Source organism: Denticeps clupeoides, chromosome 2 (genome assembly GCF_900700375.1).
Source record: "Denticeps clupeoides chromosome 2, fDenClu1.1, whole genome shotgun sequence".
Taxonomy (NCBI): Eukaryota; Metazoa; Chordata; class Actinopteri; order Clupeiformes; family Denticipitidae; genus Denticeps; species Denticeps clupeoides.
Genome location: NC_041708.1, coordinates 33,823,417 through 33,840,169, shown reverse-complemented (window position 1 = coordinate 33,840,169; position 16,753 = coordinate 33,823,417). Strand labels below are relative to the sequence as shown.

The 16,753-nt window shown below is 46.9% G+C and overlaps 1 protein-coding gene across 4 annotated transcripts in view; it reads right to left on the bottom strand.

Annotated features, from left to right (window-relative positions):
• zfhx4 (zinc finger homeobox 4) overlaps positions 1 to 16,753 on the bottom strand; it is a 69,120-nt gene that overhangs the window by 38,053 nt on the left and 14,314 nt on the right. For all 4 annotated transcript variants that reach the window (XM_028964065.1, XM_028964057.1, XM_028964074.1 and 1 more), the window contains exons 2-3: positions 12,360 to 14,962; positions 10,816 to 11,318 (exon numbers count right to left, since the gene is read on the bottom strand). In XM_028964065.1, coding sequence (XP_028819898.1) covers positions 10,816 to 11,318; positions 12,360 to 14,916 — 3,060 coding nt within the window. In that variant the 5' untranslated portion in view covers positions 14,917 to 14,962. The remainder of the gene's footprint in view (positions 1 to 10,815; positions 11,319 to 12,359; positions 14,963 to 16,753) is intronic.

The window sequence follows — 16,753 nt, the reverse complement described above, 5'->3', positions numbered from 1 at the left end:
GCGGGGACCAATCACTTTAGTCATCGCGCAGTCCCAGGGTGCAATACTGTCGTGCGCCGACCCGGGATCCCTGGATGGGATCCGATGGGGCTCCAAAACTCACACCCCCCCTGCCACTCTCAGGGGGCAGTCGGGGAAGAGGCCTGTCACTCACAAGCACAAAACAATGCAAATCGAGACACTGGGGACCCCGTTCACCTGTCAGTGTGAGGGGCAATTCCCACTGAAGGTGTTTTCCTCAACCGGGACAGGGGCTGGTATTTATATAGGCCTTCCGTCCAACTCCTCACTCTCTTCCCTTCCGTCTATGGACAAATGAGGGTGGATGGGGGACGAGGGGGCAAACCGGAATCATTAGCTGAATTCTTAATGAGCTGCAGGGCTGCTTTAAGGGAGACGTTGCTCCCTCTGCTCCTGCTGAATGACAACGTTCCGAAGGAAAAGAGCAGTTATATTCCCCGACCAAAGACAAATTAGTGCACACCACTTTTTCCTGTCATTAACCGAAAGCCAGCTAATGCACACATACCTAAAATAAGCCAAAGCATAATTACCTTGGGGCCACGTGGTGCCGCAACTATTTCTTAATAACATATGTGGACAGGAAAAAAAAAATCTGTCTGTGTCTGTGTCCATCAGAGCTGTATCAGTTTCCGGTGCCACACTGGGGCCTCCATCATGAGGAGGAAGAAACAACAAAAGCTGGTTTTGTTCCTCCGAAGTATTTTAAACACATACCAGCCATTTCTCGTGGAGGCCGGCCAAGTATACAGTTCCATCAATGCTGACACCCCGGCAAATACATGTTACCAAGCCCCGGCGGCGGCGGCAGCAGCAGCCGCAGCTATTGGGCCCCTGGAGGAGGAAATGTAATGCTATACAATGGGCAGCTCTGCAGTTGGCAACCCCAACAAAATTCCTACCAAGAAGGTATCCCCCTCGCATTCCGGCCCCGAGCCTGGTCTCAAGGCCGGCGGAGCAAAAAAAAAAAAAAAAAAAAAAAAAAAAACACCCAGCACACATCCTGCTTCCAAAAATCCAGGAATGTATCAAAGAGCTAGAAATGGCTTCTCCTATTTATCTAAGAAAAAAAAAAAAAAAAAAAAAACTACATCTGAGACATCACATGTAATTATGGCTTAGGGCTTCAGCCAGGACAGAACGTTATTGGTTAGCTGCTTAGGTCATGAAATAATAATAATCATCCTTCCGAAAGGACGCCAAGCAAAATAACTGAATTAGCACAATGCGCCGCTCAGCAGCGCGGCTCTTATGTTTTCTGCCGAGGAGACCTGGCCACACCCGGGTTCCCTCCAAAAATGAATGGCCCAGAACTGCTGGAGATGTTTTAAAAAGCCTGTCATTTGCAGTAATCGCTCTCAAGCAGGCGTCCGAGCAGCCATCTCTGTTCTGGATTTCCTAAACCTGGCCCATGACGCCATTACGGCAACCAGCAAACCAAGTAATGAGTAGCTCCTAGAGACGGGAACTCCGCTCCAAGCCAGGTCTAAATGACTTCATCCAGTGCTGGGAGAGCCACAGCCATGCAAGTGAAAGAGTCGATGTGAGTGGCGGTCTAATTTGAGCCAAGTAGCACTCCCATGGGGTGGGGGTAGGACACCATTCACTGAAGATGTATAAATCTCTGAATTGACAGATGGTTTGTGGGAAGCTTGGACAGAAACCCTTTTGAATGTGTGATTTTTATTTCTTTTTTTTTATTCTGTATTTCAGGATTTTTTTTCCCCCAGTTGGATTATTTTTTTCATTGATTCCATCGTGTTGTGTGGCCGCTCTCGTGGCGTTTAAGTGCCGGCCTGTCTGCAGGTTTAGAAATGCCTCGCAATGATCTAACTGCAATTGATTGGTGATGCAATATTCTATTGATCGCTGCTAGCACCAATCCCATTCAGGCATTCCGTGGTGAATGCACATTTTACACATATACAAAACACTTGAAGTCCAAAAATAAATGTTAAAATTGGCCATAATTTTTTCCCAACAGAGCTCCTCAGCTGGCAAACAGAAGCAGCACAAAACGGACCTAAAATTGAACCGTTGTTGTTGATTGTGCACAAGCCGGCAGAAGAGCATTAATAAGGAAAATGGAGAAGCTCATGTCTAATTTCCACCGAAGAGGGCCATAAAAGGCTCTCTAGCTCCGCTCTGACCCGTTCGCAGCCCTGTTACACAAGGCTTCTCCATAAAGTACAAAGACTGACGTGCTGAAACATTAACCACGCTTATTGTCTGCGAGTAATGAAAGCATGTCAGCCGCTCTGCGTCACTTTGAGGTCATGTGGAGGTTTGACACATTTAGAAATGACCTAACATGCAAACAGACTTAATAATGTCATTAGTGTTGGCAGCAAAGAGGCCAAAAAAAAGGCGCATTCGCGGCATTTCCGTGTGAATATCAAGGCTGATTTAAATGTCCCTCTGAATTGCAGTGTTATAAACATCTGAACTAAAGAAAACCAGGAACGTTGAGCAAGAGAGAAAGGGGTTCGTTCCTCAATGCTTACATTTGTAAACAGAATATGAAAATAACACATTTGCATATCACAGCACCCTTTTAGGGTCGATATGGAAGATTAGGGAGCGGTGCTTAATCTTCACTCCCCTAATCCTTAAAATTGCAAAGAGACACAAGTACATGTTCACTGTTTAAATTGCCTTAAAAGAAAGCAAACTCCAGATGAAAATGGAGGTGTATTTATATTATGGTGATTTAAAATCTGTCGCCTGAACACTTATTTCCCATTAAATTTACTGACCTCGCCATTACCCTTAAAAGCTTTCCTTGTCTTCGCCTGGACGTGAAAATGTCCAGAGATCCTTGAGCACTGGCTGCTCCTCTTTTGTACAATCTGCTCTGGTTCACAAATTAATTTGAAGAACCGGTTGCTTTCAACCAGGCAATTTTTAGCACAGTCTTTTCCGAGAAAAGGGGATTCTTACATTACTTACTTGCATTCTGGTTGTATTCTATTGTGCACTATGGCCATATTACAGATATGTCAGTCCAGCCAATCAACGATTCAAAGAATAAAAAGAACAAAAACAGAAAAAAGAAAAAAAAGAAAAAAAAAAAATATATATTATTTTCAACAACATTGCCCCGACCACCTCATCCCCACCACGTTCCATTTGCTGCGCATGGTTACGATACTAGGCATGGCCGTGCCATCAAATTCTCCCAGGTCTGGCTCCTCTGACACTTGAATCTGACCCCTGGTGCTTACAGTACGTATGTGGCACCCCAGTAACCATGATTCACGGCCCCGCCGCGGCCTCGGCTCCCTTTTCAGCACAGGCGCTATGAAGACGAGCCAATGCCCCCCCGCCTCGCGCATCTGATAAGCACTAAACAAGCCGGGGCCCGGGCCAGCGTGTTTTCTCCCATTCACTGCCTTTAAACACTTCCCTTTCATGTTCCATCTGCCTTTTCCACTCCGACAACAACATGGAGGTGGTTCCCTGATTTGCATCCTATTAAAAGCTGGGGGGAGGGCAGGCGCTGAAAGCGCAGCGTGGAGTTCGGGAGGAGGAACACGTTTTAAACGGCTCGTTCTGCTCGCTTTGCACCCCTCGCTCCTCCAACTGAGCACCTCTTAGGCGGCGCTTTGCATATTCCTTCAGAAAATCACAACCAAAGCACCCTTTGGGATAACCGCTTTTAACCTGTGCTTTCTGAAGAGGACACACGCGCGTGGCTTTATGGAAAAGCCTCCTCAGCCAGCACACTCAAACACACACACACACACACACACACACACACACCCAAGAACACTTTATAGAAGCATAAATACATATCAATGCAAGAAAAACGTCCAGGCTGGCCTATTTTCGGAGCTCAGCGATGTAAGCTGATACGGCCAGAATTGCCAATGCCCCAGACCACAGTTTATGCAGTCATGTCCCATAAAAGGAAGGACATTGTTTTTCAGTGAAAAGATTTAGCCATAGTCCGCATACCAGCGTCCACTCAACATACCAATGACCACTTTGAAGATTACCGAAATGTTTTCCTTTGTTCTGAAGGAGAATCGGGAAGACGAGTCATCTCTCTTTTTCAGTACCTGCACCTTTTTACAAAAAAAAAATGGACTAAATGCTCCAGGATAAGGGAAAACTGGAATACCAGTTTTTTCATGAGAACATGAAAATCTATTGCATTGTTGTTAGTGTTGCTATTATATACAAACATATAACTGACCATCTGGCTACATGTAGTGTTTCTAACTATTAAAAAACTATTTAACGGGTTAATTAAACTAAATGTGGCAAAATGAATTCAGTATAATCCCAAACAAGAAAGTGGGACTTCTATCAGGTCTATTTCAAAGTATTAAGGATTACTAGAATCTGTCTAATCCCACTGAACCTAAGGGAGGTCAGTCGTATTGTGCTTGAAATCCTGTCCGAGAAAGAAATAGAGGTTAAACGAGTTCCTCACTCAGTAATCGAATATCACACCCTACTTATCTATTCACTGAGCACCTAATGTCGAAAATCAATTAAATGGAGGAATCCTTTGGACTATGCGGGTCCGATAATTTGCCACAAAAAAAGAAGAACCCACTGCACAAAAGTCCGTAAGACACTCATCAGACTGTGCCTTGGTCATGGCACTATTAAATAAAATCAATTAGGCTTCAACTGATTCTGCTAAGGCTGTCTGTTGGGACTTTTTGTAAGCGTATTCAGCAGGTATTTACAAGAAATGCTTTATCGTCTCTACGCAATACAGATTTGTGTTATAGTACATATATGGATAACAGTTTGTTTTGAGTTTAGAGTCGGGATGGCTTTAAAAGCGGCTTGTCCTGGTTTTCATTGCCTTATGGCAAAAGTTGGAAGTGGCAATGACCAGGGTGTAATGAGTCCTGTGAAATGTCTATTGCTTTTTTTGTTGTTGTTCCAGGGTGGGGAGGGGGTAGCCCATAGTTTTTTTCCGCTGACCTGATGACCTTGTGGAGCACCTTCCTTTCTGAGGAAGTGCAGCTGCCGTAACCCACACACAGTCCGTACGGAAGTACATTTTCTATGGAACATTTTCTATGGTGAAAGGAGAGGAGCAGAGTCTTGGGGAGCTGGGAGTCATCCTCAAATTTGCTGATTTTGTTGTAGAGGGGCGGGCTGAGCACGCACCCCTGCAGCGTCCCGGTACTGAGGCTGAGAGCAGTGGAGGTCCGGGGACCCAGCCTGACCCTCTGGGGGCGACCTGACAGAAAGTCCAGTTTCCAGCTGCAGGTGAGTGATGGAAGTCCTAGATCTGGCAGACCGGACACCAGTCGCTGTGGGAGGATGGTATTGAACGCCGAGCTCGGGTCCAAAAAAGAGCAGTCTAGCGTAGCTCCCCTGCTGCTCCAGGCGGGTCAGGGCAGCAAGGAGGGCTGTGGCCGCAGCATCCTCAGTTGATCTCTTTGCTTTACCAAGACTATCATATTATTGCAATTCAACTCCCTCCCATGTTGGCCTTATCACTGGATTGTGAGTCATCCTTTGTTAAGATGGGCTCAAATCCCCTGAGAAATGGAGGGTAGGGGGGAGGGTGGAGGAAAAAAAAAAATGACAAACTCCTGCCACTCTTTGTTCGCTGCAGTGCGACGCTCCCTTTTGGTGGTCTCTTTACGTTGCTACCCCCGCTATTGTTCCCATACCTGTCAGCCTCAATAGGCTTCACAGTCCCTGCACACAGACAAATAGGCTGACCTGGCCGGCCCGAGTGACCCTGGGACCAGGAAGAAGATCACATCTGGTTATTAATATCAGAGCATCCTCAAAATGGTGTCTCCCAGCACACCGGAGACGACGGCTGCAGGGGGGGTGGGGGCAATTAAACAATATGGAGCGTGCGTGTCAATCATCGCACAGGCCTGGGCCAAAGCCCCCTGCCCCCGAGTGCTGTCAAGATGACCATCTGGTTGTGACCGCGAGAGGAGAACACGACAAATTCCTAATAATATCTGTGAGGATTAATGACAGCGATCCAGACCCCAAACTCCCATCCTTTGTGCTGGGCCGCACTCATCTGTCTTTAGGCTTTAATTAAGCCCCTCCCTCCCGGGCTCGGACCTCTGAAAGATTTCCATTGTAATCCGCACGCAGGTGAAAGCTGAGACCATTTGAATAATCTGCCTGACTATTCAGCAGGCTGTAGCGAGGCCGAGAGAGAGCGGTGACATGCATTTATTCATGGTGAGCCGTCAATGTACTGCTCTTTGGGCTGGTGGGTGGGGTGGGTGCTGATTGTGGCTTTACAGTATGCTCAGTCCCACTTGAGCTGGGGGTGATCGCCCTGGTTGCCTCACTGACTGAAGCACAGCCAAGGGCGAGAACTAATTCACCATTTTCTATGACTCCACTAGTGACTTTTTAAAAAATAAATCCCTACACTAATATATATGTAGCACTTCAGACCTATTTTTTTAAGTATTGCGGAAGGAAGTCAATCCTGTCACAGAAAAATAAAAATCACGACAAATTTTTTACTTTGTGTGTGTTCGTGTGTGAGAGTGCGAGTGTGACAGCTAGATAGGACATGATAATATGTGGGAGATTCATGGTAGATGGGCCCATTTCGTTCATCTAAAGAACAATGACTTTTTATGCAAATACACCTCAACTCAATCTCCTGTCCATTTTACTATCAGACCGGGTGAAATGACAGTCCAATAATTAGAGTCGCATATATATGGGGCATTTGATTTTCAAATGAGAGGGTGGGGGTACTGACCTTCTGTAATGAATGTGCTATAACTGCAGAGTTAATAATGTGCCCATCACTATGACCACCATCTTGGTCTAATGCATTCTATTTATGCGTGTTCATTACCTGCTAAAATACTTACAAATAAAATACAGCAAATGAAATACATCAATACGATATCAGCAAACAGTGTTTCCACTCAGACTCCACCAATGTCTATAGGTGTGCATGTTTTCTGTGGCTCTGCACATCTGTAACCACCACCACATAAGCATTTATATGATTATCTGTTTCCTGGCACTGAAGATGAAATTCAGAATCTTTCAAATGTTGACATATGTCTGGACTATACAGAGTGAGAACCTTCTGTTCTGAGAACCTTTTCTTTTTTTTTTTTTTACATACTTTAGATTTGAACGTGTTTATACGAAGAAAAAATGCTCCAATCATTTATTTACACTGAGGTAGGAATGTAAATATCGGATAGTCATGGAAAAATCATATTCATAAGGGACTAAATTAGATTAAACTCCCTGTTTAAACAGGAGCGAGGGAGTCCAGGAGGGATGTGGGTGAAGACATTTTATATCCATTTTACATGCAGACAGTAAAAAAGCGGCGGGGGGGGGGGGTGTTCTCTGATGAATCAGAAATTCCAGACTCCTCTCTTCCATCTCCTCCTCCACTCCTCTTTTAATTTCCCTTCTCGATTCCCTGCCCCAGCCAATGGTGTTGCCAGCCGTATCATGGTTAATGAGATGGCCTATCCGGTGCTCCCTGGGGACCAGACAGAAGCGCAAGAGAGTCGCCCAGGCACCATCTCCCCACTCCATCTCTCCCTGCCTGTATGATAAAGATGAGCATTATATGTGCTGGAGGCCCCCGTGGGTTGGAAAAGGGGGAAGAGGGACGGGGAGGTGGTGGAGTGGAGGAGGGCAGAAGAAAAATACAAATATGGAAATGGCGTGGCGGGCTCCAGACAGACCATTCCGCATGACTGATGACGGATGCCCGGGGAGCGTGGAGAGACGCTGTAATTAAGCAGTTCATAGCTCCTGACTGGGAGATGGAGATGTGCGTTCGGACCACATGTGAGGGGCTGTGGGTGGGTGGGGGGTGGGGCAACTGAAGAACAGGTGCGCAGTGGTATTTTGTGTTTCCTTTGCGCAGGGCCCGCCAACACACTGGCCATGAACATTCTTGGCTTTAAATGACCCAAGTGCCCTGTGCAAATCCTCTCCTTGGATCAACACACATTTCCTGCTATTGCCTAGCCGAGCATTGCGCTGCCTTTGAATGGCCCTGACAGATTTACACGGCATTACGCATGCGTTTACATGTGTGTTTATTATTTAAAATTATATTACAACCATATGTCACTATCGCATGCAAAAATCAAATAAAGGCAAGGCTTGTTATGACTGCGTGCGTTATATCTATTTTTAAAAATCCAGCACCTCTATGAAAAAAAAAAAAAAAAAAAAATACAGCCAATAAACAGCCTTCATGCCCTTTGTGTCTGACATAAGGTGAGTTACGTTTATTACACTTTACCTACAGTGCACTTGCACATGAAGGAAACATTGCACTGCTAATGTAATTTGGGGCGTTTTCTTACATCTGGAAAATCTACAAAAACCTTGGTCCCATCAGAGCAACTCTGGGGTACAAAGCGGTACTAAAATACTGAATATGCTTTTTGTTTGTATCTCCAATCGTAGTTCGGCCGTAAAGGTATTCTCTGTTCCGAGACCATATGGAAAGGTCATCAACACTTTGTTCTTTTGTGCGCTCGGCCAAACTACCCCATCCCATGTGCCTTTCACCTTCAAACATAAAAGAAGAGGTGTTTTTCTGGTCAAATAAAGAAATCGTATATTTCTCTTTTTACCCCAGACTTTACTACCTCATGTCTATGAGTAAAATTGTCTAGTTCCTGCCAAACACATTAAACCAGCATCTGTAAAACACATTTCCCCATCCTTGCGTAAAGGTACGGCGGATGGCATTAGGACAAGCCCCAGCATATGGGCTGACATTTCACCTGACCGCTGCTCACTGACGTATTTGCCGTCTTATTTTAACAAATCGTGTGTATTTTTTTTTTTCTTTTTGCACCGAATGCATGTGTGGCCCTTGTGTGAGAGAATTTACCTCCGAAATTAAAAAAAGGAACTGGCACGATTGTCGTGCTGGCGTAGGATTTTCCCTCAATCAAACCGCAAAGAATGGTGCCCTTTTAATCCCAAATGTGCCCGCAACAACCACCTGCTGTTCGACAGCATAATCAGGCAGAGAGAGAGAGAGAATATACAAGTTAAAAATGCATCTGAGCTCAGATGACCCGCCCTCCTGACAGTTACATGTTTTTTTTCTCAAAAATAATTACAGAAATTATTACGTGGCTTTATTTCAGAAAATAATGCGGCGCCCCTCCCATTTTTTTTCTGCGAAATGTGATGGGAGGCTGGGTGCCCACAATGGGTGGCTATGAAAAGCCACATCTGGATTAATTTAATGCCAATCACATAAACCTGCATCAGAAAGAGCGCAGTGACCCGGGCGCGCATGTGAGTGCGCGAACACACTTTCATCTATAGAAAGTGTACGCACAGCCATGTATGTGCACGCTGCGACACCGCCGGCCTATTGAGACTGTGCCTAAGCCTTTCTCACCTCCTAATCTTCTATCAGCTCGTCTTCTAGCATGATCTGCAATGCTCTTTGTTGCCATGGAATCTTTTTTATTTGCTTAGGGAATTAGCCGAGCCCCCCGAAAAAACCCGCATTTAAAAAACGTTAAGGATTTCAAAACATTCCCATGGATTGGGTCTTTAATGCTAGGTCTCAAAATTCCACATGCGATTCTTTCAGGGCTTCATTTGGCTCACGCTGACTTCACTCGTTGTAGGATTTAGTCTTTGTTGTTCAGTTACTAACTCCACATTACTAACACTGTCTGAATACATATGAATAACATGAAGCGGCTCAGTGCTCAAACTTTCCCCCCGTCCATTTCGCTTTGAAACAAAAAACTACAAAAAAAAAAAAAAAAAAATCCTTCTTTTTAGTAGGCCTTTTGCATATTTCTTTCTCTCTTTTTGGTTTAAATGGTTTTCTTAAGGCATGGTAATAAAACAGCATTTCATTATTATCACCATTCTCCCTGCAGTTGAGACGTCGCCGGTGGCCAGATTCACTTTTCTAAATATACAAGCCAGTCAGCTTTCGGAGCGTGCGTTGCCAAAAAGTGCTGGTCAATAGATCCTCATTAGGTTAATACAGTTTATCCTGAAAAAGTCCTCTAATGAGTCTGGGATGTAATGCTGCTCTATGATTTCAGGATGTCAGTATTATTGTTTCAGGCAATCACACCATCCTAGTAAGTCAACACCCGAAAGCACTTAAGCACAGGATGAGACAACAGCGGCCTTTCCCCAACCCCCCTACAGGCCCCCCTCCCATCCCCAACAAGGATCAGCTATCCACCAAAGGCCTGGGACAGAGCATTCAAATTTGAACATACAAATTGCCCAGAGGAATATTCACACACACTAAAACACACAAATACAGTAAACCTGGTTTAGTGTCTTCTCGATGTGACACACAATTAGTCACCTGCATATTTGCGAGAGCTTCACATCTCCTGTCACTCACGGGGATGACAAGGCAAGTTTTAGTGAGGTGAAGATTTCGAAAACAACAATTACAGCTCGGCTCGCGCGGCCCCAGTGTTTTTCTGGAGAAGAATTCAATTAACTTTGATTTCCAAAAGCATCACGTAAACAGGCTGACTGGTATGTTGTTCCCCTTTCAGCTTTACAGGAAAGAGTGCTGAGCGGGGAAGGGAGGGGAGACTGTGTCGGGGGTGGCAAATCAAATTTACAGGTCTGCTAATGACATCTGACATCATGAAAGAGAGGTGCTTCAAAAGCATAGGGCGGCAGTTGTCTCTGCTCCAGGACGGAGGCTACCGTGCGCACAGATGCAATTTAGATATATGAGAATTAGTTTTGTGCCAAAAAAGCGACGTTTACGTCTGCTGATTTGAACTCAGATATGTGGTGGCTGATATATCTGATTTATAAAAAGGAACTGACCTTATAGAGTTTCAGTGCAGACTCGTGCCTCTGGTTGGTGGAATGGAGACGCAGCTTTTCCAAACTGTTGCTGTAGTAGTCGCAGGCGTTGCACTTCAGGTGAACAGGGTTGCCGATGGCAATGCACTTTAGCCTCCACTGGTTGGCTTTGCCCCCCTCCTTTATATGGGCCACCAGCTGGTACTTCTGCATGTGCTTGTCGGTCTTGCAGTGCAGCTGGAAGTTGGCTTTCAGCTGCGTGTTGTAGTTGCAGAGCTTGCACTGATAGATGTCCCCGATCACCGCCCTCCACTCCTCCTCCGGGAGCGAGCGCTCGGTGGCCACGTGCACGCTCAGGGCCTCCAGGCTGTCCGAGCTGAATCTGTTGCACACCGCGCACTGGAAAAGCTTCAGCTGCGGGTCACTGATGCAAGGTGACAGCTCCCCAGCAGAGAGGACGGACAGGTCATCACCCATTAGCTGACCACTCGCTAGACGGATCTCCGGCGGCAGCTCATTATTTACTGCAGGGCGAGAGAGAGAGAGAGCGAGAGAAGACAGGGGAAAGACATAGGCAGAGGTGTTATTTTATTAATAAAAGAAATGAAAATGGCACACAGAAACACACCGGCATAGGGCTGCTACACAAAGGGCTTTGATAAAATTAAGCCTCGGTGAGGAGTATGGCTTCTATAAAGCTTAAAACTATAAAAAGCTGTAATAGGATTGAATCAGGATCAATTACAATCATCCCTTTCAACTTCCAAACTCCCTCATCAGATAGCTTTAATTACTCCTACCGGGCATGTCATTCCCATGTGTGAGTGCCTTTTAAAAAAAAAAAAAAAAAAAAAAAACCTTCTTCAAACACATGAAAGTTGATCGATACAAAGGAACCTGCCACACTTTTATTTGTAAGAAAAAACAGCAATCATCATACATTCTTGCAGTCATGTAGCTATAATTTACTACTTTGATCCTTTACTTTTAAAAGAGAAGTAGATCCGCTTTCTTAAAGGCCAACATCAGAAATTACAAGAGACGAATCCACCAATTACCAATTATTTTTTAAAGCCCAGTATAAAACGATCATTCAGATCATCTCAAATGTCTTCGGTGTAGCTGCCAGTTGCTCTGTTTGGAGAGAAAACGGTGCTGTACATGCTAGTTCATGCTCATACTAAACAGCAACATGAACTCAGACGATGCAAAATGCAAGGGGGGGGGGGCGATATTAGCTTTCAGAAATAGAAGCAAAGGCTGCATCTGCTGCTTGATGACCTGCAGGTTAGGAGAGCGAATGAGAGAGCTGCTATCGGGTCATTGTTAAACCACAGCCCTCCGGAGGGAATCTGCTTCCTGCACTCACTGTTTAGATGAGATTTTGGAGTGGAGGGGTGGATTAAGCTGACTTAAGAAAATTAAGAATGGAAGATTAAAAATAATTCTCGTGTGGCAGCTCATAATCATTTTTTTTAATCAGGGGGACGGGGGGGTGGAGCGCGGGAGAAAATAATGGAAGGGCAATATGAGGGCTGATAAGGCTGAAAGATAAAGCCGCTCACCGAGCCCAGGAGCCAGAGAGGCAGCCGTGGCAGGATCAAGCTGGAAGGGGCTTATCATCATCTGCGGGTCTGAGGGGTTCTCCAGTTTCATGCCAGTCAGGCCGATGTTCTGCGCCAGGTAGTACTGGTAGAGTTCGGCCTCAGCGGGTGCCAGGCCCAGGTGCAGGTTGTGTTGGATCTGCTTCATGTTCTGCTGAAGGAGCATCATGTTGTGCATGTGCTTCTCGCTTGTCATGTGAATGCGCAGGTTGCGGGCCACGTTGGTTTCGTAGTCGCACACCTCGCAGCGCCAGGTGGGCTTCTGCTTGGGCTTGGAGGGCGAGGGCGTACCGCAGCTGCTCAGGCTGGCACTGGAAACGGGCACCGAGTGGTTGTAGACGGGCTCCGTCCCACCGTTCTGCAGGGTCTGGACGTTGTTGAGGTGCTTGTCGGACTGCATGTGGATGCTGAGGTTGCCTTTGGTGGTGGTGGAGTAATTGCACACCTCGCAGCGGAAGGGCTTGTAGCCGCAGGTGTAGCTCTCGCCCCTGGCCAGCCGGGGATGGGCCTGGCCTGTCCGACAGTACGCGCAGGAGCCGCCCGACTCGGGGTGCTTCTCCTTCATGTGGGCATCTAGGGTCTGCTGGTACTTGTAGTGCCAGTTGCACTTGGGGCACTTGAGGGTCTTGCAGGAGTTCCTCGAGTGCATCATGGTCATGTGGCCACCCAGGGAGCGCGAGGAGCCCAGAACGGTGTCACACTTTGGGCATTCGATGCCACTGCCTGGGGACCCCTCACCTGGTCCAGGGGTGCCGGGCGTGGCAGCATGCTGGTGCGGAGGACCTGGGCTCTCGTCGTCTCTGCGATTCATGTCGTTGTGGTGCGCCGGCGGAGTGCCATCTCTGCCCACGCTGGAGTCGCTGAACTCCTTGCCACTTCCACTGCAGTTGGCAGAATCACTGCTGCTGTCCCTGGCGGCCTGCTTGGTCTTATCGAGCTCGTCGGAGACAGTCACGGACGAGGAGGACGTGCCCCTGTCAGTATATTTTAGCACACTGGACAATAAAGGAGAAAAGCTTTGGTTTAAGAGAGGGAAATCTTTGCTACTCGTACTATCTGCGAGCTCGCCTATGCCATCGTCCTCAAGCTCGTTAGAGTACGCGTCCTCGTCCTCCTCTGCATCGACTGTCTCCCCGGGCTCACGTTTGATGGGGAACTCCCCGCTCGAATGCAAAGTGCTAGCGTCCTTCTGCCGTTCACAGTTGCTCTCCTGGTCCCTCCCGGCTGCTCCTGCCGAGGAGCGATGGAGGGACGCGGAGCTCGCAGGGGCCTTGAGTGCCAAAGCGGACACGCCCCCAAGGTTCATCTCAGCCTTTGGCATCTGGGTGTTCCTTGGTGACTGGTCCACTGAAGACACAGAGCTCGCACTTCCCTTCAAGAAGGCAAAGCCAGCCTGCAAGGAATCACCATTCTCAACGTGAAAAGCGTTCCATATACCACGAAATCCAGGGTCAGGACCCATGAAGTTTGCAGTAGAAAAATGGGGTAACACAGAATTGGATTTTTTTGGTTCCAGAAAGCTTATAAGAGGTTCTTTGTCTTTGCCAATGCCCTGTATAATGGCAGAGACGTACTTATTACTAAGGAGTTTCTGCTCCTCCTCGTTGAGGGTCATCCGATGATCATGCACAGCATGGGTTACAAATGACCTACTAAAACCAAAAGACAACTTGCACAAGAAACACATCAGGATTGGTTTCCTTTTCCCATCGCTAATGCAACCATCAAATTTGGACAGGTCCACATTGTTAGGAACATCTTTGGACACACAGGAGTTTTTGGCAGCGCCATCAATGGTAAGATAGTCTTTTTCACTCTTGTGCCGGAGATCGTAGACACGGAAACTGTGCAACACAGGACCAACTCCTGCAAGTGCTGAGGTATTTGGGAAAGCCTGATCGGCCGTAAATGGTTTCCCGTGGGATGAAGCGATGTGAAAGGTATTGATCACCTGCGGGTAGAAGGACACGGGGGCAGCAGCAGACTGCTCAGTCTTGTCCCCGGCAGCAGTTTGCGAGTTGGGAAACAGTGCTGGGGAAAAGAGGCTTTTTGCTCCAAGCTGGACACTCTGGCCACTTTCTTTGGAGTCCTCCAAAATGAACGCAGAGCCATCGGGCTGGTAAACGATTTCTCCGGTCAGGTTCTCGACATCGCTGTCCTCTAGGTCGCTGACCTCACTCATGTGCTCGTCCTTCAGAGGAGGAAGGCGGGCGTTTGGGCAGTGGTGCTCCATGTATTTTTGTAAACTTGAGAAAGAAGTGGCACATTCGTTGCAGGGGATCTCTTTTGCTGTAGCGACCGGGGTGGCAGCTGCATTCTCCGCACTCAGTCCCAATGCAATCTCTCTCCGGCTCTCCTCCGTCCTCAGGTTGTCGTCCGCAGGGCTGTTTTCCTTGTAAGGCTCCATCCCAGGGACTTTCTCTGGCACCTCATTATCAAGATGTGGCGTCTCACGTAGCTTTGATATCTTCTGCCCATTTTCCTGCCTTGAGATAGAAGGGGAGTCACAGGTTTCCATGGCAATCGCTACATGGGGATCTCATTTCATCCGGCCTGTCAGGGACCTGAATTTGGGGAAAAAAAAGAAGAAAAATTAGTTTAAAAGTAGTTTTATATCCTTTTTTATATCGCCATTTCATTTAATAAAAATATTAGGAATGAAATATTGTATTTTTTATAAACTAAATGACATGGTAAAAAAAAAAAATCTATTCGCAACCTCACAAAAAGTTTCCCTGAGACCCCTCATTACGCAGCGTGATTAGAAAAGGCTGACCGCAGAGGGGAGGCTGGGAAAATTCAAATCATCACCACTTTGCCTGAGAGCAGCGGCACGTCTTTGGTTCCTGTGTTACCCTGTAAATCAGCTTAGTTCAAATCTTCCCTCTGAGAGATCCCCCAGCAGGTACGTAACAAGGCCTGATTAAGCGTCCATCCAAAGTCTGCCCCACGCTTTGACCGCGTTGATTGGCAACCCTGAACCCGAAATGAATATTTACCACAGCCGCCGCAATCACCCTTGGCGACCATGCTATGATTCCCCTCCCGTTTCTTTCCTACTGATCCAGAACACCGTCTGAAATACCACTGCGACGCTATCAAACCTGCACGGATGCCCATCTCTCAACCATCCCTGCTCCAATCAGGCCCTCTCCAAGCTTTCACGAATCACACACGAGCCGGCCTGATGAAGACCCTTCAATCATCCTCCACGCGCGGTCCATTCCACTGCCCGGGAATGCAGATGGAGACATGTCTGCCTTCCGGCACTAGGGCCAAGCACGGGTATGCAGTGTGTGTGAAAGAAGGCTAGCCTCCAGGTGCTGGGAAACAGGATGACGGAGCAGATCTCGCCGCGCGCCAAGTGGTGGCCGGGATTTGTGGAGGAGGCCAGCGAGTGCCCCGTTCTCTGGTAAAAGCGAAGGACATACTGACAGGGTCCAGAATTTTAACAACAAGGCCTCGCCTGATCCCACCACAGACCACCACGTTATGGTCTGATTGTTATAGGTAGACGGCGGTTTTCAACTGTCAGCAGATCTATGTTTTAGGGGAAAAGATACGTTCAAATTACAGTAAAAGCACAGCAAGATCCATGTTTTTTCATTTTTTCTTGTCATGCTACAAAGCAATTTGAAGATTCATTCAAAACAACCCTTAGCTAAAGGTTCGCTAGCGTGGATGTCCTATAGCCAGGGATAAAAAAATATTATAAAACTCTAATCTCAGAGGCACGCCGAGATCTGTTGTGAAGTCATCCCAGGAACCTCAAAGATTAGAGAAACAACACAAGACACAAGACATTTGGATTGTGCATGACAGATAAATCGACGGAACATTAAAAAGCGGGGAAATGGCGTTTCGCGACTAACACGCAACGTGCTTGCACACAACGTCTCAGAGAGCAGTCCAAATGCCAAAGGCAGTTCAACTCCACAATTAGCTGGAAAATTAGCACCCATTTGTACCGGGCTCCAAACAACAAAAGCGGCGGATAGGGCAGCGTTTGTGTAATGCCGAAGGAATGTCTGTCTCCCAAAAAAAAAAAAAACACACGTTTGGCAGAATGGCTGAGGTTAGATTACAATGTTCTCCTGTGATAATTTCTCCATCTCCCCTGTAAGATCACAGAGCACTTCACAGAGCCAGCAGCTAGACACGTTACAAAGCCAACATCTGTGCCTCCAGGGCTTTTGGGTGCTGAGTGCATGTGTGTGTGTGCATTCCTGCAACGTTCTGAGAGACTCCGCTGAACATCATAAAAACAACAACCTTCTGACAACACCCATAACAGCCCCCTCTGCCTGTTCCATTGTCAGCAGTATACTACACTTCCTCGTGATTTGTTTCCATTA